General features: G+C 43.5%; 1 protein-coding gene across 3 annotated transcripts in view; it reads left to right on the top strand.

Annotated features, from left to right (window-relative positions):
* The window catches only part of SLC67A1 (solute carrier family 67 member 1), a 154,865-nt gene that overhangs the window by 12,558 nt on the left and 122,161 nt on the right, over positions 1-20,146 (top strand). Inside the window, exon 1 of one of the 3 annotated variants that reach the window (XM_014579427.3) lies at positions 15,562-15,701. The exons of 1 other annotated variant lie outside the window; for it this stretch is intronic. In XM_014579427.3, the coding sequence (XP_014434913.2) occupies positions 15,699-15,701 (3 nt within the window). In that variant the 5' untranslated portion in view covers positions 15,562-15,698. Of the gene's footprint in view, positions 1-15,561; positions 15,702-19,234; positions 19,378-20,146 lie in introns of those variants that run through there. One more of the 3 variants, XM_006134904.4, reaches the window with a different exon arrangement.

Here is a 20,146-nt window from a genome sequence, read left to right as displayed (position 1 = left end):
AGGGGATCAGTGTGTGGGTTGCTGGGGAGCAGGCTGGCGGTATCGGTGCAGGGTCTAGGCCTGAGCTAGGGTGCAGGAATGGGCTGGGATTGAGGGGTCTGGCCTGAGGGAGGGTACAGGGGTTAGGTGTGGCGGTGCGGGGTCTGGGTGGAAGGAAGGATGCAGGGGCGGGCTGCTTGGGGTTTTGATGGGAGGGAGGGTGCAGGAGCAGGGTGGGGATGAAGATGTGGGGTGAGGAAAGGAGGTTGTACAAGCAGGCTGTGGGATCTAAGGGGGAGGAGGAATACGGGAGGGGCAGGGAATGGAGGCGCCTATCTGGTGCAGCTCTCAAGGGGAACAAGTGCCCATTCCCAGCCAATGAGAGCAGTAGGGGGCAGTGCCTGCAGGGTGTACTTCCCTGCAGCATGCAGAGCTGCTTCCTTCCTCTCCTCCCCTCCCCGCCATGCAGAGCTCCCTGGCCTGAATCTGGCCCTGGCTTGCCTTGATAGGGGTTGCAAGGTTTGGGCCTCCCCACTGCAGCCATGGCACCCCCTGCATGGGAGGAGTGCCAGAACTGGTGAGCCCTGAGCCTTGCAGGCCAGATCAAGGCAAGCCGTCCTGCGGGCCATAGGTTCCTAGATTTTACAGAAGCTGTATGTCGACTGATGGATTGGAGACTGCTCCTGCTTGAATCCGCACACTGAGACAGAGAGGTCTCTGATCACAAAGCCACTGGACTGCTTCCAGACAGTTTCTGAAACAGAAAAGAGAAAAGGCTGCTCCAGAGTGAGGCAACGGCGCCCTCTCATGTCCAAAGAACCTTAAAGCAGATTCTTCTAATTTGGGGCTCTGCGTAGCGCTAGAGAGAAAAAGAGAGAGAACACAGTAATAACTCACCTCTGAGTCTCTCTTGCAGTCCGGACTCTCTCTTCAGACCTTGTCTGGGGACCGTCAGTTTAACCTTTCCCTCTTAGTTGGCACTAGGTTTGTTTTCGAACACATTTCAAGACAGCCATTTTCTGGGTGCAAGTTATATTAGCTTTGCTGCAATAAGTATTTACCCTTTCCCGGTGTGGCACTGGCACCGTGTCAGCTGGTTGCCAAGAACAACAAAGGGACATATTTGCTTCACAACATTTCTAACAGATGCCAAAAGTTAGTCTCAGAGACTTGGTAGCATTCCAGTGTATTTCCCATCCCTATTCATTCACCGTTTCTCCTGCATATTAGAATTCTGGAATGGTTGTTGGCTTATATACTCTTCTTGCAGTCTCTTGTACAATTCCCAACAGTGTCAGCATGTAACTAGAAGATGCCCTTACATCTCATCAGAGGAGTTCATGGATACACTGTACATATTGAAAAGATAAAATTGTATTTCCATGGTCCTCTCAGAGTTGGAAGGGTCACCTTCTTAAGCATGTTAACAAAGAGCTATTTCTAAGTTCGGGGGAGACAAAGAAGAATTAGATTAAAGTCAAAGGTTCAAATGGGGATAATATTTTAATGAACTGTGATTCAAAAGCAGTTTGAATTTTCCTCAGACTCTGCAATCACATTCCCTTTTGCCTGGGGTTCAAAACCAAACCATTTACCAAGCTCAAGTTTGGAGTATGGGGATGGTAAAATACAGTTTTACAATGAAATCTGGTTTAAACCTTAGCCAGGGGAAGGCTATCACCTCTCCACCATACGCTCTGCCATATATACAAGCCATGCATTGATCACATTATAAATTCTGAGTATCTGTCTATTCTGAGAATGGAAACCATGCTGTGTATGTGAGGCATTGTGTAAGTATGACCAATTATACCTGCCATCTAAACCAACAACAACACTTGTTTAAAAAAAGCCAGCTTGTAGAATAGTGGTTTCCATCTGGTTCTAAGAAAAGTGAAATCATCAGGTTCCTAGTAAAAACAGAGAACACTATGAAGCCATAAATAATACTGCATTGAACTAATGCAACGAATCACTTTACTAGTCTGTTTTCAGCCCACAAATATAATTTCTGTTGGTCAATCTAATCCCAGATGTGTGACAAGGATTTGAAGGGCTCAGTTTTGGGGTCCCTGTGTTCTATTCAGAAGTGCTGGGTTCTGTTCAGACGTGTAACCCTGAATGAGGCATTTCTATGGATGTCTCTCAGGTAGGCAGTGGAATCCAGGTGCAACTTAAGGCTTTGTCTGCACTGGGAAAAAGTTACACAAATGTACATTTTCTTACGCGGTGGCCCATATTACACATCTCTCCAGTTGTTGTACAACTCTTTGCACAGCTTATTGCAAACATAAATTTCACGGAATGCTAGCTCTAGGCTTTTAGCCTCTGGAGTTCAAATGGGGTTTTTGCCCAAGTAAGGACTCTAAAGCCATGTTTACACTACAGAGAAGATTAAAGCAGTTGCAGTTAATCTTCCGGGGTTTGAATTAGCGGATCTAGTGAAGACACGCTAATTCAAACTGAGAGGGGTGCTCCTGTCAATGCTGGTAGTCCTGCTTCTACAAGGAGAAAGAGAAGTCAAAGGGAGAGTTTGCTCCCTTCGACTTCCCGCAGTGTGGACAGCACCAACATTTAAGTTAAGATACTTTGATTTAAGTTGCGCAATTAACGTAGCTGAAGCTGTGTATCTTAATTCAAGTTTATCCCACTGGCTACGTCTACACTGGCCCCTTTCCCCTTATTCAAAGTAGGAATAAGAGCCTCCGGAAAAGGGCGCTTTTTCCGGAGGATCGGGGCCAGTGTAGACGCTCTTTTCCGGCTTTTCTAAAAGCTGGAAAAAAGCGGCGGACATTTTTATTTAAATGCCGCGGGGGATATTTAAATCCCCCACGGATTTCCCTACTACGATAGCTGAAATTAACATGCCCCTTCCGGAAAAGGGGCCAGTGTAGACGAGCCCTTAGTGTAGACTAGGTCTATAGGATCAGGTACAAAGATGTAGACTGCAGGCTTCTTTCGGAGGAAGCTTTTCCGGAAGAGATCTTCCAAAAAAACTTCTTCCAAAAGAGCACGTCCACGCAGCAAAAGAGCATCGAAAAACCGATCTGCTTTCTTGAAAGAGAGCGTTCACACTGAATGGACGCTGTCTCACATGTAAGCTGTGATTACTATGGATGGAGTGGGTACCAGGGCACCTGTGCTTTTTCCTCTTTTCTCTTCTTTTGAAGAACTCCCTCTTTCCAGTCCAGAGCTCTTTTGCAAAAAGGCTTCTTCCTTGTAGAAAGACGTTGACCAATGTCGGAAAAACCCCTCTGTGCTTTCGATTTTTTGCAGAGAGCAGAAGGACACAAAAGGCCGGGGGACAGAGAAGAGGGACACGAAAGGGAGGAGGCAGAGAGCAAAGGGATGTGAAAGGGAGGGGCACAAAGAAGAGGGCTGCAATACTGAGCGTGGCCACCGGAGGCGGCTGCAGCACAAAGAGTGTCCACCTGCCCCAAACCTGGAGCCTGCTCTCCCTAGACAGCTTGCAGGCTGGGGGGGGGGGGCATCTGGAGGGGGAGCCACCTCTGGATCCTCCCCTCCACCAGACAGCCTGCAGGCCGTGGAAGGGCTATTGGAGGGCATGGCCAGCCTTCAGAGCTCTGCCCTCCAATAGGCTGCAGGACCAGGGGGCAGTGCCACAAGCAAGGCGCCCCCTGGAGCAGCTGCAGACTAGGGGCTGCCCCCACTGACAGTCTGGAAGCTGAGGCTGGCCCTCACAGCTCCAACCTCCACCCTACAAGTGAGCAGACCCAGATTCCCCCCCAAATCCTCCAGGCGAGCCACCCTCTGGGGCACACAGCCCTGGCCCCTCGGGAGGAGCCACTGGCCAGGGGGCACTACCTTGGCCCCTTGGGAGGGGCCACTGCTGGAGCAGCTCCACACTCGTTGCCACGGTTGGCCCCAGTGAGCCCTCCCGCCTCCCAGCCTTTTATCCTGAGCCCTCTACTCTGTGTCCTGCGCCTCCCACCTTCCTTGACTTCTGCACCCCCACGTCCATCCCCCTGCCCTGAGGCCTCCACCTGCTGTCTTAAGCCCCCCACAGACATCCTAATCCTTTTCCCTAAGCCACCCACCCCTGCCTCTCCTTACCCCTGAACCGTTACTCCAGCCTTTGTTTTCCTTCATTTAAAAAAAATACAATAATTGAAATAAAGTATGTACATTTTGGATTTATTTTCTACCCCCTCCCTCCAAATTACTTCAGTTAAAGACCTAAGCAATGCCAAGTACATCTGCTAGTCATACTGTAAAACCAGCCGAGGTATCTACTCAAAGTGAGTTCTAGTTTAAAAATGATTGTGTTCAAAAAAGTATCCTGAGATTCTGTGGTTATTGTGCATTGCTGATTTACAGATCAAATGCGCTCTGAAAATATAGCTAAATACTCTTCTAACTGCCAGGCCTGCACACTTAAGGTGGATTTGTTCTTTTTATTGCAGCAGCAGCAGTAAGCAAAGCTTCTGCAGGCCAAATGAGGGGCCTCCGAGATAGCTGTGTAGCCCTGACTTCATACTATGCCCTCAGTGTCACATGAGTTGGTGCGTGTTACTGATTGGAATTTAGCAAGCAATGCTATTGATAATGCACAAAAATGGAAAGAATCCACAGGGGCAGCTGGTTTGCAAGGCATGTGGTGGTGCCCAGAATATCCAATGCCTGCACCCCTTTCCCCGCTTAAAGTCTCCCCCCTCCACTTGCCTAAGGCTCTGAGAGGGTGCTTGCATGGGGGAGGGGTGTGGGCAGGACCATTTCTAGTGGGGCACGGGGGCACTCCCTTATCCCAGCTGTTGGCATGTATGTACTTTGGGCCAACATTTTAAAGTTATGTAAGGGTCTAAAGATGCAGAGGAGTGCCTAGTCACCTTTTGGAAAGTGCCGAGGTGCTTTGGAAAATCCCACTATTCGGCATTAATAAAGACTGGGAAAAGAGATAAAATTTGGCCATCATCAAAGGGTCCATGGAAAGCCCCAGTGGCAGTTCTGCTGTACAGATGGGATATCTGCTGTGGTTCCGACATGCATAAGTCAGACCACAAGCATCTCTATGTTAGGGCATGCAGAATTGACTTCTCCAGCCCCAGCGCTGAACGAAGGCCAGCACCGATGATCCTCTGGCTGTTGGTTGGAGGACTGTGTTCTATTGTCCCCAGCACTGACAAGCTCACTTACTCAGGAACCATGAATTCAAGCTTTGTGCAGGGGAGTTAATTTCACCCAAAGTGACCATGGGTGCACAGGTTTTTACAACAGCACAGTTTGCTGTTCTTTACTGACTTTTTGCAGGCGCTTCTTATCAGGAACTTGGTGCTCCGTTCAGAGTATTTGGACCACTAACTGACCATTCTTGTTTATGTGGTTTTGCTGATGGTGTCTTGAATGCTCAAGTGTTATGAAATCGAGCAGTTGTTTGATTCTGACACAGGTAAATATTTTGGTAAACACAGGAAGCCCAAGACTGGTAGAAAATGTCTCAAACACCCACTGTTTGCAAATTGAAGTGTGTACAGAGAAAATCTACAGAATTCCCACAGCAAACCACAATAAGGGGGCTTCATACAGCATAAATAGTTTATAATTCTCTTATAAAATTATCATCATAGCTTGAATGTCATTTAAATGAGAAACAGCTTTTGCACTCCAGACATTGCTGCAATTCCAGAGAGGGATTATATAGTACTAGTCCAATGAAATCTTTGTATATTGAAAGACTTTATAATTTTTATTTTTATTCAGCTTTAGTCACAAAATACATACCTTTTCTACTTATCTAGACTTTGATCGTAAGAACTGGGCTTTCAGTATGATGTGTGTGTATTCCGGACCCCATGGCTTTGGCCAGTGTCCAGCTGAGCTTGAGATATGGATGAGAATGAACTGACTGATGCTCAACCCAGTAAGACACATGGGCTGGGGCACAACGTTCCCTCTAATTTTTTCCAGCTATGTGTGGAATACATTTTATGTGCACTGAGGCATGTGCAGATGTGCACCACCAATAGAAACACATGCTGCTGGCTGTGGGCTCTCTGCTAATCAGCTGAGCAACATTTGATTCTCTCGTGGGTGGTCACCCATGCGCTCAGTTTACATGGAACACTGGCTGGGAAAAGCAGCCAAAGGAGATGGCATAGGAACAGGAGCGACTTGAGGCCGGCTGCGGTAGCTGGTGCCCCAGGTAGAAGGCACGATCGGCGTTCCCCGCCTGCATAGCCGTCAATGGCCGTGATGTAATCAAGGGGTGCCCCGGTGCCCCGTGACATCATCATCGAGCGCCCGGGCCAGCAGCGTCCTAGTCAACTGCCTAGTTTACTTAGCCTCACGGGCCACCCCTGCATAGGAAGTATCAGTGCCATTGATGGAATGAGTACATCTGCCATTAGTCATGAGTGTTTGTAGTTTATTGGGGATTTTTGTACACCCTTTCCCCCCACAAACTCCCACGGCTGAGCCTATTCAACAGTTAACTCAGCCAGCTTTTTGCCATCAGTCACTAGCTAGGAGGCTGCAATCTTTCCTTTCAAATAAGAATCTTGACACTGTTATCCATGCTTTTGTTAACCCTGTTAGACTATGACAACATGGTCTACAAAGAGCTATCCCTTGAAACCATTTAGACACCGAAAGCAATACAGAACACTGTGGCTTGTTTACTGAGTGAGGATTTTTGCACAGGGCTCCACGCATGTTCACAGTGAATACAAAATTGGTATCCTATCCACAGCTACATCTGCAAAAATGAGCCGCGGATATCTGCATCCACATCTGCAGATGCTGCTACCTGTGGACATGAAGCAGATGTCTGTGTATTTGCAGACTTTAAGCTTGTGGGAACTGACTTCCCATTAGATTCATGATGGAGTTTAAAATGTTTATGATCTATAAAGCCCTAAATGGCTTAGGATCAACCTACCTAGTGTGTACTTGCAAATATGTCTGTATGATGCTACACACGAGTTGACTCTCATAAATTTATACACACACATAATCATTTACATCATGAGGATTATAAATAGAAGAGAGAAAAGTTAAATATAGAAGGGATCTGGAGTAAGAAAATGCAAGGTCCCCCTGCTGCGCACCAGCCTTTAAAAGGTATTTAAATGTATTTAAAAAGCTGGTGCATAGTGGGAGGAACCCAACGCGGGCCAGAAATCAGTTGCCCTGGCTCATGCCAGGTCCCTCCTGCTGTGCTTCGGATTTTCAAATGTATTAAGAGTCGGCGTGCTCTTAGTACATTTAAAAGGCAGAGCCGCAGCAGGTTTAGCTCCCGGGCTAGGAGCTAACTCCCCCGTCGCTCCCCCACTTATCGACTAATTGACTAGTAGATGGAAAATCCATCGAATAGTTGATTAAACTAAGTTTAAAATCCCTACATATAGGTCCTAAGAGAGACAGATAGCACAGTGAGAACTGAAATATATATAGCATTCATTGCAAGGGAATGTGCTAGTATCAAGATAGCTATCCCTAGCAAAACCAGAGTTGTGCATGAAGACTCCATAAAGGAAGTAGGAGGTGGATAAACCTTCCTTTTGGAAACGGAAACCAGCATAAGAAGACAAAGTTTATGGCAGTGATTTGGCTTTTGAAAACAGCCTCCTGAAATCACTGAGGGTATGTCTACACTACCCCCCTAGTTCGAACTAGGGGGGGTAATGTAGTCATACAGAGTTGCAAATGAAGCCCGGGATTTGAATTTCCCGGGATTCATTTGCATAAAGCCGGCCGGCGTCATTTTTAAATGCCGGCTAGGTCGGACCCCGTGCCGCGTGTAGCCACGCGGCACGGACTAGCTAGTTCGGATTAGGCTTCCTATTCGAACTAGCTGTACGCCTCGTCGAACGTACAGCCTATCCGAACTAGCTGTACGCCTCGTGGAATGTACAGCCTAATCCGAACTAGCTAGTACAGCCTAATCCGAACTAACTAGTCTGTGCCGCTTGTAGCCGCGTGGCACGGGGTCCGACCTAGCCGGCATTTAAAAATGGCGCCGGCCGGCTTTATGCAAATGAAGCCAAGGAAATTCAAATCCCGGGCTTCATTTGCAACTCCGTATGACTACATTACCCCCCCTAGTTCGAACTAGGGGGGTAGTGTAGACATACCCTGAAAGACTTCCTTATGGGCAAAATAAATATCTAATGTCTCTTTGACTTCACATTGGAAAATTATGATTTGTGGTTCTATCGGTTCTTATGCTTCAACCACAAACACCATGGACAAAACAAAGCACAGTTCTGTTCTGATGGAATGACATAATCAAATCTGTACCTAATGAAGACAAGCTCATACTTCTGGGAGATTTTAACAGCAGAACTGAAAAAATCCATGAGGCGTGAAGTGGTATAATTATGACCAATGAGTTGGAAGAATGACCAGCAATGGTCTCCTACTGAGTGGGTGTGCTTAGCATGAGCTTATTGTTATCAACCCAAGCTTTGGACAAGCCAAAAAATATAAATCTTCTTGGGATGCAATGTTCCCTCTAATTTTTTCCCTCTATGTGCAGAATAAATGTTATGTGTACCAAGTCATGTGCAGATGTGCATCAGCAATAGTTTACTTACAGGGAATACTGTTTGGATGTATGCAAGATCCAGCATAGTCACCTGATTGACTGTCATTATACAGCAAAAGGACATCAGGGACATGGAGATCACAAAAACAATGTGAGGGACAAAATGTTGGACTGATCACAGCCAGGGTGGAAGAAGATGCTGGGACTTACGAGTACACTCTGCACTGGGCTAATATCCTTCGGAAGCGAGGGGTGTGTCTCTGGGCCCCCACAAGGGAGTGTGGCCTCAGTCAGAAGGGATGGGGCTGCTTTGATGGGTAGTGGAGTGTGCTGGGTAAAAAAACCTTGCCTGATTGTGAAAATGTGTGGGTGGGTGTAAAGGAAGGATTGCTATGAAAAGAATTCTGCATATGCTGATAGGGAGGCCTTTAGTTCTGGTCAATCTACATCTTGATAAAACACTTCAGCATCTCATTTTGGTCTTCCATGAGTTTTAGCCTGCACTGAGTGGTTTGTGTTCTGACTTGCATCTCCATAGCTCCACTTTGTTTCCTTTTCTCTGAAGTACTGAATGATGCAACACATCCTTTATCAGATCCTCCCTTGTCTTCTAAGATTTTTTCCTTCCTTGACAGAATCTGTCTGCTGGTGAACTTGCCTGACTTCTCAAGATCTGGTCTGGAAAAGTAACAGTTAACAATAAAGTGACTGTACTGTTATAACATTTCACCAACATGCACATCGCTGAACAAAACTGGCCACTTTTCTTGTTGCCCTCGAGGCAAACACAGATCTCTCCAGATAATCTGATCATAGTGAGTTTTAAAGCTTCCATCTTTTCATCATTAACTTCTGTCTCTGAGCTGACTCCTGTTTCTACCTCTATGCTAAGGGAAGTATCCACACTCTCCTGGGGTGTGGACATGGGGTCCCCACCTAATATTGTGTCCAGTTCTTTATAAAACACAGCGTGTTTTAGGTGCAGCACAAGACCAGCTATTTGCCTCCTTTGCCTTCTGATGTGCCTGCCGGAGTTCTTTCATCTTGGCTCTGCATTGTAGGGTGTCTCACTCATACTTTTCCTTCTCACATGGGGCTCAAAAAATGTGACCGTACATGTCCCAGTTCCTACCGGTCACTCGCAGCTGTGATTGCACCAGTACTTCACCCTGCACAGTGATTAGATCCAAAAGCTCTGGGGTGCTCCAAGCAGGAGAACATCTTGTGCGATAACCACACCCTGAGAAGATGCCATGAGGGCCACTACATAAAGAGCCAGACACCAGGAAATCGATTTTAAAGTTCCCAGGGTTTGCTAGTGGAAGGGGTGTATCTGTTTACAGAGCAGCGGCGTTTCAAGCTCTGGCCAGAGTGGCTAATCAGGCATTGTGGGAAACATGCTAGAGTTCAATAAACTGGACAAAAAACCTTCTGTCGTACACTCTACATGGCTGTCGACAGTAAAGGGCGTGTGAGAGAAACGTCTCTCGTGGAGCTGGAAGGTTTTTCTTGCCAAACTGGGCATTTGTTGCAACTTTTGTCGCATCACAATGTGAACGGTCTCCAGGTTTTGTTGCCCCAAAAGATTTTTTGGCAACAAAACTTGCCAGTGTAGACAAGGCCTCATTATTTGTTCAGCATCCCATAGAGCCCCAGTCCCAAACTTTCCCATAAAAATGTTAGTAATAATCAGTCATATCTGAAACCCAATGTGATTTGCACTTTAATATGCAAAAATAACAAAGGCCTTACCAAAAGAAGGAAGCATAGTCTTTTCCATTTTACAAAAAAATGTGCAAGGCAGAATAAGCACACCAGCATTGCATAAGAACAAATTATAAATAATTGCTCATTGCAATTTAATACCCACACAGAAAGAGCCAAAAGAAATCTGCAGCCAGTAGGAGTCTGATTTCATTGCTGATTTGGACTGTCTCTGTAGTTTTTATGAAAATTCCTGAAGTCTGTGCCATGTGAGTTCTTTTTCCATTCATTAGTGAGCTGTGTGTGTGTACAATTAGACAAAGGAATAAATCAATCAACAAACATCAAACATAATTCTGGCAATATCATACCATATACCCTTTTGTTTGCTTAACTATATAAATCTTTCACCAGTTTGCAAATGAGATGGGAGGATAATTTAAATTGTTCAGTAACAAGCTTGCGGGTGTAGCTTTCTTGTTTGGATGCTTATTAGGAGAATGTTTCTTGATGAGGAAGTTGTCTGTAGTCTAAGGCCTCAGAGGACCATTTCCTTTCTGCTGCTATTCTTAGGATGCAAATCAGACAAGGCGACAGCCCCTGGCTTTGAAGGACCCAGGGTCAAATTCCTTCTTTAATAGTTTAACATCATTAAAGCAGTTTAGCATTACCAATAAGCTTTGAGTTTGTTTGAGGCTATTTCTCCCTCATGTCCCTTCCTGGGTGCTATCACAAGGGATTTAAGAAGGTAGAACCTTGAAGAAAAGTAACAATATAATTGAGGGTTTTTTAAATCTTTTTACATGTAAACTTTAGATCTGACAATGTTTAAAGCATCTGTGGAAGTGAGTTGTAGCTCACAAAAGCTTATGCTCTAATTATAACCCTAATAAATTTGGTATCATGAGCTTTCGCGGGTACAGCCCACTGATGAAGAAGTGGTTTGTACCCACGGAAGCTCATGATACCATCTACATGTTTTGTTAGTCTTTAAGGTGCTGCTAGACTATTTGTTGTTTTTTAAGTTTTTCCAGTTACAGACTAACTTGGCTACCTCTCTGAACCTAATAAATGTATTAGTCTTTAAAGTGCCACCAGACTCCTTGCTGTTGATACTAATATAATAGCTCCCCGACTGTGAAATGTATCTTAGGCCATGTCTACACTAGGAAACTATTTCACAATTAGCAAATTCAACTTAATAACTCCAGATTTAACAAAATTGAACTAGCCTGTCCATATTATAGGGAAGCCTCAAAATTAGTCCGAGGCAGGCTCCATTAATGTGGATGTGCTACCTTGGATTTAGAATCCCAGGAAGTGCCGGGGATTAATTAGTTCGAATTACTCTGGGGAGTAGTTATTTTGAAATAGCAGCACCCGGAGTGCCCACGCAGCTGTTATTTCAAAATAGCTATTTTTTAAGTAGTGTTACTCCTGATGAAAAGCAGGAATACAGATTTTGAATTAAGTTGCCTGTTATTTTGAAAAAATGGGCTTGGTAATGTGGAGGCTCTGCTTATAAATTCGACCTAAGGGGGATTATTTCGAAATCAAGTCCTAGTGTACCCAGGGCTTAGATTCTTATATGGCGCATAGTGCACTAGTACTTGAGTGCCTCAGAATGTAACCCATATTTATCCTCACATCACCTGACAAGTAGAAAAGTGCTATTGTTTTCATTCTATACACTAAGGAACTGGCACAATGATGAAATCCGTGGCAGAGCAGGTAATTGACGCTGTGTAACCCAGGCATTACTATTGCACCATCTCCTCCTCTTAGTGCAAACAGGCCTGAGAAAGCCACGCTGGAAAAGTAGTGTGGAAAGTCTTTGTGCCCCAACTCCAGTGATCTCCCAGGGACAGCTTCTACTGTTTTGAAGTTGCTGGGAGTAAGGGTCCACTCTTGAGGATCCCTTTGGAAAATCAGAGTCCATAACATAAGATTTATCATAACATATAACATAAGGCTTGCTGGCATATGCTCTGTGAGTCCAATGACACTGGACTTCTGACCCTTTCGAATTCTGGGCTGATCCAGAGGCCCAAATGGTGTTCAGCCATGCAGGGCAGGACTGCCTAAACTAAGGGGAAGCTGCTTTAAGCCACTTTCACATGCCATGTGATAGTCCCTGTGGTTAGTGGTCCTTCAGCCTTGTTCTGGATCTCTGTGGAGGGGCTGGATTTCAACCAGCCTGCCCAACCATCTAGAGGAAAGGCTGAAGAGTTCCTATATATATTAAATGGATATTTAAACTACGTAGTAAAAATGGATGTCTACTGTTGAACTGAGGAGACTGTTTATAGAATCCTTGCCATTAATTTATTTAAAAATATAAATAAACTGTCCCCAACCCCTTTAAAGCTAACATTTTATTTCTAAGCAGTAGCTTGGCTGTGGACAGAGTCCCATGCCCCTAATACACTCTTTTAAAAAAGCCTGGATGCTCACAACCAGAGACATCAGCAGGGATTCTGCCTGAATAATAAAGAGCCATTTAGCTGTGAAAACCCCTGTTCTGAAGATATGATCTGCTTCTGTGATCTTCTAGCAATTGCCAGGTAAAGAAAAAATCAGGGAGGCGATATTAGACAGGTTGTCAGACAAGTCGTTCCACAGCACTGTAAAACTCAGATAGCTTTCATCCATGAATACAATGAGGAGTGGCAGCTAATGCAATCAGCATATTATTCACAATGGATTTGCCCCGTTTCTTCCTTCCCTACACTTTCTCAACCCATCCTGTCCCTCTGTAATGTGTATTATCTATTCTGTACTAATAAATCCTTTCCCATTTGCTCTAGCAGTAAATTTAGTCCTGCTTTTTCAAAGAATGCCCACGAAAGCTCTTGACACCATCTACATGTTTTGTTGGTCTTTAAAGTGCTACTAAACTATTTGTTGTTTTTTAAGTTTTTCCTGTTACAGACTAAGTCGGTTACCCCTCTGAAACTTTTTTTTTTAAATGTGACAAATTAGTTACCACATGCTATCAAGGGTTATCTAGTCTACTAACTCTAGCAAGGTGCTACAACAGGTACTACAAAGATCAAAGAATTAATTAATACAATTTCCATTTGAAAGTGTCAACTGATTACGCCTCTGAGTCAATTGGCTTCTGTGGAGGTTTACAAGCTGGCAAGGGAGAACAGAATTTAGTCAAATGGTGTATCTAATTCTGCACTTTTCAGCCAAACATATTTTTCTCAAACTGCTGTTGACTCACAGCTACATTAATGATGAACCAAGAGGGTGCCAGCTACTAGGACTGCAATGGAGGTCTGATGTCAGTGGTGAAATTTGCCCTTTGCTCATAAATTCCATCAAAAAACAGCAGTTCCAAGGTCAGGGTTACAGCAGTATATGGAACGGGGAATGAGAGATGCTGAGGCTTTTTTGTCTCTGTCTGTCTAACCAATTTAATCTCTCTCACTCACTTCTTTTTTACATTAATACAGTTAATTATTCGATGTTTGAATATGTCATCCGTAAAGACATTGAGGTTATAACACAGATTCTGCTGGCTTGAGATGCCAAATGGGGTTTGCCTGTACAAAAAACTGGATTTAGATGGTGCCTGCGCATCATTTCAGGCTAGGCTTGGTAAGAAGAATTTTGCACTGGAAACAAGTTAGTTATTATGCAGTGTGGCCCATTAGCAGGGCTACTGATTTCAGATGGGTAGCATTTTAAAAAGTGATGTATGGGACATAACATATAGGAAATTGGATATGTAAAGTTAGATTGGTTAATTAAATGTAAGGCAATCTTGCAAACAGAGACTTCAGCAGGGCTATTTCGTGAGTAAGCAAAGGTGTATTTTCCTTATCAAGGCCAAAAGCTTCACCCACAAAAAATTCAGATGGAAAAAAGATTTCTTTTGTATTTAATTAACTGTAATCCATGAAACTTCCGTGTGCAATTTGTATTGACTAGAATGACTTAACTATTGGATCAAATGACCAAGGGAAGTGACTAAAGAAACTATAGCGTCAGAGGGGTAGCCTAGTTAGTTAGTCTGTAACTGGAAAAAATGTTTAAAAACCAACAAATAGTCTAGCAGCACTTTAAAGACTAACAAAACGTGTATCGTGAGCTTTTGTGGGTACAACCCACTTCTTCAGATGAAAGAAACTATAGTAGGTGTTGACTGTGGAGGAAAGGTTCCTCTTTCTTGAACATGGTAAAAAATGACCTATTTTCATAGATTTTTAAGACCAGAAGGGACCATTATGATTATTTAGACTGATCCTCCTGTCCCTCACTCATTATAACACAGACTGTAAGAAAAATGGTGGGGGGGTAGGGAAGAGGAAGGACTTCTCCCAAGCCACCATAGTTCAGGAAGCGCTGTCAGATTATTCAGGGTAACTAGATTATGGAAGTACTGTCAGGTAATATAATAAAACCCACCCCATGAGACAAAAATGGGGTTAGGTTTTACGGAAGGAAAAAGGGATGGAAGAAAAAAAAATGCTTGTAGTACTCTGTGTGTGCGTGCACATATGCGCCTACCTGTGTGTACATGTGAGCATGTGTTTATGCACATCATAAAACCCAGGGCTCATTGAAATTTTTTAGAATTAGTTGGGGGGCGGGGTTGGGGGGTTTGGGCTTGTTTTAAATTTGTTATTGTTAACTGTTGAACAATAATCTAGTTTTACAAAATAGGAATTACAACGAAAAAACTCAGGCCCAACATGGAAGGGGGTTTAAATGATTTTTTACAAAAATGGTTATTGAAAGTTTCAGTTTAAAAAAAATCAGGTTTCTGGCATACAAAAAAATGCTGTTGTGGTTGTCATTTAAAAATAATATTGGTAGAAGAAGTGAATCCATACAACTAAAATGGGTTAATTTAAACCACTTTAAATTGAAAACAACTGAGACATTTTAAATAAAAGTAACTTTTCACTTTTTTTAACAGCTCATAAATTTTTTTGAAGATTAAGTTTTATATACTGTAAGTGGTCTGAGACAGGTGACAAGGTAGACCGAGTTCTACATTGTTAAAGGCTAACATACTAAATGTACTATTGTGACATCCTAAGGATAAGAGCTGAGACAGAGCAAAAGACTTTAGGCCCTGAACCAAAGTCCACGGAACTCTTTCCATTGATTTCAGTGGGTTTTAGATCAGACCTTTAAAGATCCACAGAGCTGGTTTGAAATCGGAAAATGAATCTGCCACTGTGCAGTATAGCCACCATGAAATATGGTGAGTGGGAATAAGTAAAAGCAGGAAGGTTCAGTCTCAAATTCTGGGGTGGGCATGATACTGCCCACAGGCCAGATCCGTGCCTACTGCCAATGTGTGTTCAGCTGTCCCTCCCCTCATTTTGCTTTATCCTGCTGCAGAGCTGCTCCCAGAACTCATCTGCTAGCTGTGCAGAGTGGAGAGGAAGAGGGGAGAGAGGGATGTGCAGAAGGCCCTGCCCCTGTACCCCATCTCTGCAGAGCACGGGTCAGGGAGAGGGACACACACAATGGAACTGCTCCTGTTGGAAGCATGGTGAGTGACTGAGATGAGTACCTGTCTTAAGATGCAGAAAAAAACAACACATGGTCTGGTAGTACTTTATAGACTAACAAAACATGTAGATGGTATCATGGTAGACTGGAGTCATCTGAAGAAGTGGGCTGTGCCTGTCATGGCTTCTTCCCCACAGTGGCATGATAAATGCAAAATTGAAGGCCAGCAAGTGTACCGCAAAGCCTTATCTACCAGGTTTTGGTATAAAACTGCCCCCAAAATCTTTAAAACCTAGATTTTGGGAATAAAACTTCCGCTGCCACCACCCAAATATTAATAATGAGATTAGGGAAAGATAATTTGGGAAATCTCACCCCTATTATAAAAATCAGGAGACACAAGTAACCCATGCCAGGTTAATAAAAAGAAAAGAGAAAACTTTTATTATTATAACAATATTGCTGTTGCAAGCATAAGGATCAGATGGAAAGGTATCAAAATATATTCATGGAGGAATTACACCATGGGCTAGAACTTAGTTAAAAAGAAAAGCCAAACATCTCTTAAGCAGTGCCAGATATCAGATCCCATACCCAACCCTTAAAACAATAAAGCCTAACGAAACTACCTAAACTTTACCCTACTTACAGAAGTGAAGAATTGTTTCTTGGAGAGAGAGAGACATGCTTGTCCCTCCCTGTAGCTGCAGAGTTAGCGCTATTTCGAATAAACAGACGCTGTGTAGATGCGGTTATTTCGAGAAAAAACCCTTCTCTCAAAATAACCCTTATTCCTCATACAATGTGGTTTAACAGTTATTTCGAGAGAAGGGTTTTCTCTCGAAATAACCGCGTCTACACAGTGTCTATTAATTTGAAATAGCGCTAACTCAAAATAGCGCCATAAGGCGATTATGCAAATGAAGCATGCAATATTTAAATCCCGGCTTCATTTGCAATTTTGAATTGCTGCATTTGCATCCCTATTTCAAAATAGGATGCAAGCGTAGACGTACCCTCAGGCTACGTCTGCACTGGCACCCTTTTCCGGAAATGCTTAAAACGGAACAGTTTTCCGTTATAAGTATTTCCGGAAAAAGTGCGTCTACATTGGCAGGATGCTTTTCCGGAAAAGCACTTTTTCCGGAAAAGCGTCCGTGGTCAATGTAGACGCGCTTTTCTGGAAAAAAGCCCCGATCATCATTTTCGCGATCGGGGCTTTTTTGCGGAAAAGACTACTGTGCTGTCTACACTGGCCCTTTTCCGGAACAGTTTTTCCGGAAAAGGACTTTTGCCCAAATGGGAGCAGCATAGTTTTTCCGGAAAAACACTGACAATTTTACAGTAGATCGTCATTGCTTTTCTGGAAAAGCAAGCGGCCAGTGTAGACAGCTGGCAAGTTATTCCGGAAAAGCGGCTGCTTTTCTGGAATAAGTGGCCCAGTGTAGACACAGCCTCAGTGTTCTAGTAAGGATGGCTGTAACAGTACTAAGATACAGCGGCTCAGGGCAGAATGCTCTCTTCCTTTTTAAAACTGTGTGGAAAGAAAGCCCAGACCATCTAGTCACAAGAACGTAAGAGTGGCTATACCGGGTCAGACCAAAGGTCCATCTAGCCCAGTGTCCTGTCTGCCAACAGTGGTCAGTATCAGATGCCCCAGAGGGAATGAACAGAACAGGTCAAGCAATCCATTCCTTGTTGCCCATTTCCAGCCTCTGACAAACAGAGGCTAGAGACACATCCCGACCTAACCTGCTAATAGCCACTGATGGACCTGTCCTCCATGAATTTATCTAACTCTTTTTTGAACCCTGTTAAAGTCCTGGTCTTCACAACATCCTATGGCAAGAGTTCCACAGGTTGACTGTTGTGTGAAGAAATACTTCCTTTTATTTGTTTTAAACCTGCTACCTACTAATTTCATCTGGTGACCCTTGATTCTTGTGTTATGATAACAAATAAATAAGGAAAAGTTATTTACTTTCTCCACACCAGTCATGATTTTATAGACCGCTATCATATCCCCCCTTAGGCTATGTCTAGACTGCAGGCTTCTGTCGGAAGACGCTTTTCTGGAAGAGATCTTCTGGAAAAACTTCTTTTGAAAGAGAGCGTGCACACAGCAAAATTGGATTGAAAAAGCAATCTGCTTTTTCGAAAGATAGCGTCCACATTGATTGGACACTATCTCACATTTAAGCTGTAATTACTATGGATGGAGTGGCCATCAGGGCACCTGTGCTTTTTCCTGGAAGCCTCTGCTTTCGAAAAAAAACCCTCTTTCCCATCCACACACACCTTTTTCTGAAAGATCTTTCAGAAAAGAGCTTCTTCGTAGAAAGAGGTTTACTGCTGTTAGAAAAACTCCTCTGTTCTTTCAACTTTTTGTCAAAAGAACACAATAGCAGTGTGGACGTTAATGTGTAGTTTTTCTGGAAAAATGAAGGTTTTTCCGGAAAAACTCTGCAGTGTAGATATACCCTTAGTCATCTCTTTTCCAAGCTGAAAAGTCACAGTCTGATTAACTTCTCCTCATACAGCAACCATTCCATATTCCTAATAATTTTTGTTGCCCTTTTCTGAACTTTTTCCAGTGCCAGGATATATTTTTGAGATAAGGTGACCACGTCTGTATGCAGTATTCAAGATGTGGCTTTATCCACCTTGAATACTGCATACAGACGTGGCAATAAGATATTCTCTGTCCATTTCTTAATGATTCCTAACATTGTTTGCTTTTTTGACTACTGCTGCATATTGGGTGGATGTTTTCAGAAAACTATCCACAGTGACTCTAAGATCTCGCTCTCTCTGGAGTGATAACAGCTAAGTCATGCCTCCTTGTGGGGCTGGACGCTTAACACCAAAGAAGTGGGAATGATCTCAATAGGTGAATTATCAAGAAACATGTGGGAGATACAAGTGGAATCCAGGCCATTCTGATACCTCTCAAAAATCTGAACCCTGCTCAGCAGGTCCACGCTACCTCTTAGAGGAACTCTGAAATCATACTGACAAGTAGTAGCTTTTGAAGCATTTTGCATTGTAATTTCAAAGAGGAACGTGTCACACCGAGCAGCTACTCTGTAATACATTGGCTCATCCAAAATGAGCTGGTTTTAATACTGAAAATTTGGACCTCAGAGTTTAATTTTAGGTGTACCCTTTTTAGAGTCTTGTACCTTAAATACGTTGATCCCTAGGCTATACATGAAAACTGGCATCTCCGTTCTTGCCGGTAAAGCTCAGGTCAATCCAAAGTGCACTCAGGGAGAAGACATACAGATTTCTTTTGACAGTGCTGTATGGTGTGGGAAAAGTAAGAGTGCACGTGGCCAAATCCTCAGTTCCTTTGGTGGCCTTTAGATAGGTTGTTTTCAGCTCCACTTTCAACATGCTGATCAATAATCTCACTGAAAAATTTTAAGTGCAAGTGAGCAGTTTTTCCTATAAGCGGTAAATAATTACATTTTATTTGGACTGGCTTTCTGATTGTCTGGAAACTTCTCCAACAGAGTTTTGCTATTCACATTACTTTCACACCGAGTGTTATAATTTGTTCACGGTCCCCTGTTCCATCACTTAAACCAGGAAGTTTTGTTTTACTCTGTTTGCTGCGCTCTCTTGCAAGAAATTCAGCTGCTGAAGAATCTATTCTTTCTTGCTTAGATGAGTTGAAAGTTTAGCACCAATCTTCCACGAAATCAAGTCACCCTGTAAGTAAATTCCTCTTTTTTAGTGACAAATGTGATCCTGGTTTCATAGGGGTTTGACTGTATTGAGCACAGAGTTTAGTTTACAATATCAGATTAGTTAATAATCTCTTGTGTTGCTTTCAGCTATTCGTGCTGCAGCTCATTTGGCAAAATGTGGTGTTGCTGTGAACTCTCTGACTAGGGTAATACCACCTCCCTCTGTAACATGAAGCCTCACACATTCCCCTATTTATTTGTTTTGTGGTAGTGCCGAGAACCCCTGGCATGAGTCAGGACCCCATTGTGTGAGACTCTGTACAAAAGCAGAACAAAAAGATGGTCCCTGATCCATAGTGTATAATCTGCCTCCCCCACAGAGTTTAAAAGTTGTAATACAAGGACCTGCCGGTCCAACCTCGCACCATTCCTGAAAATGCACACAGGTCACTTTACAGATGTGCCAGTGTCACTGTTTATCTTGAATCTTGCAAAATTTGGTATTTTTCTTAGAGCCTCAGCTCCTGGACTCAGGGAAATGAGATCAGTTTCCAGCCTTCATTGCAGAGAAAAGTTTCAAAGTGTGACCTGTACAGGTTCAGAAACAAGAGGCCAAAAGTTTGTTGTTTTTAAAATATAATTTTTTAAGCCGATCTTGTGGGCTTCTTGTGAATTTTGAACACTTAGGCTATATCTACATTGGCGGGTTCTTGCGCCAGAAATATGCAAATGAGGCTAAGTGTGGAATATCGCTGAGCCTCATTTGCATATCTAATGAGCCGCCATTTTGTGG

The sequence above is a fragment of the Pelodiscus sinensis genome, chromosome 4 (assembly GCF_049634645.1).
Source record: "Pelodiscus sinensis isolate JC-2024 chromosome 4, ASM4963464v1, whole genome shotgun sequence".
Taxonomy (NCBI): Eukaryota; Metazoa; Chordata; order Testudines; family Trionychidae; genus Pelodiscus; species Pelodiscus sinensis.
The sequence above is the reverse complement of the archived record's forward strand: the minus strand, read 5'-3'. Positions and strand labels throughout refer to the sequence as shown.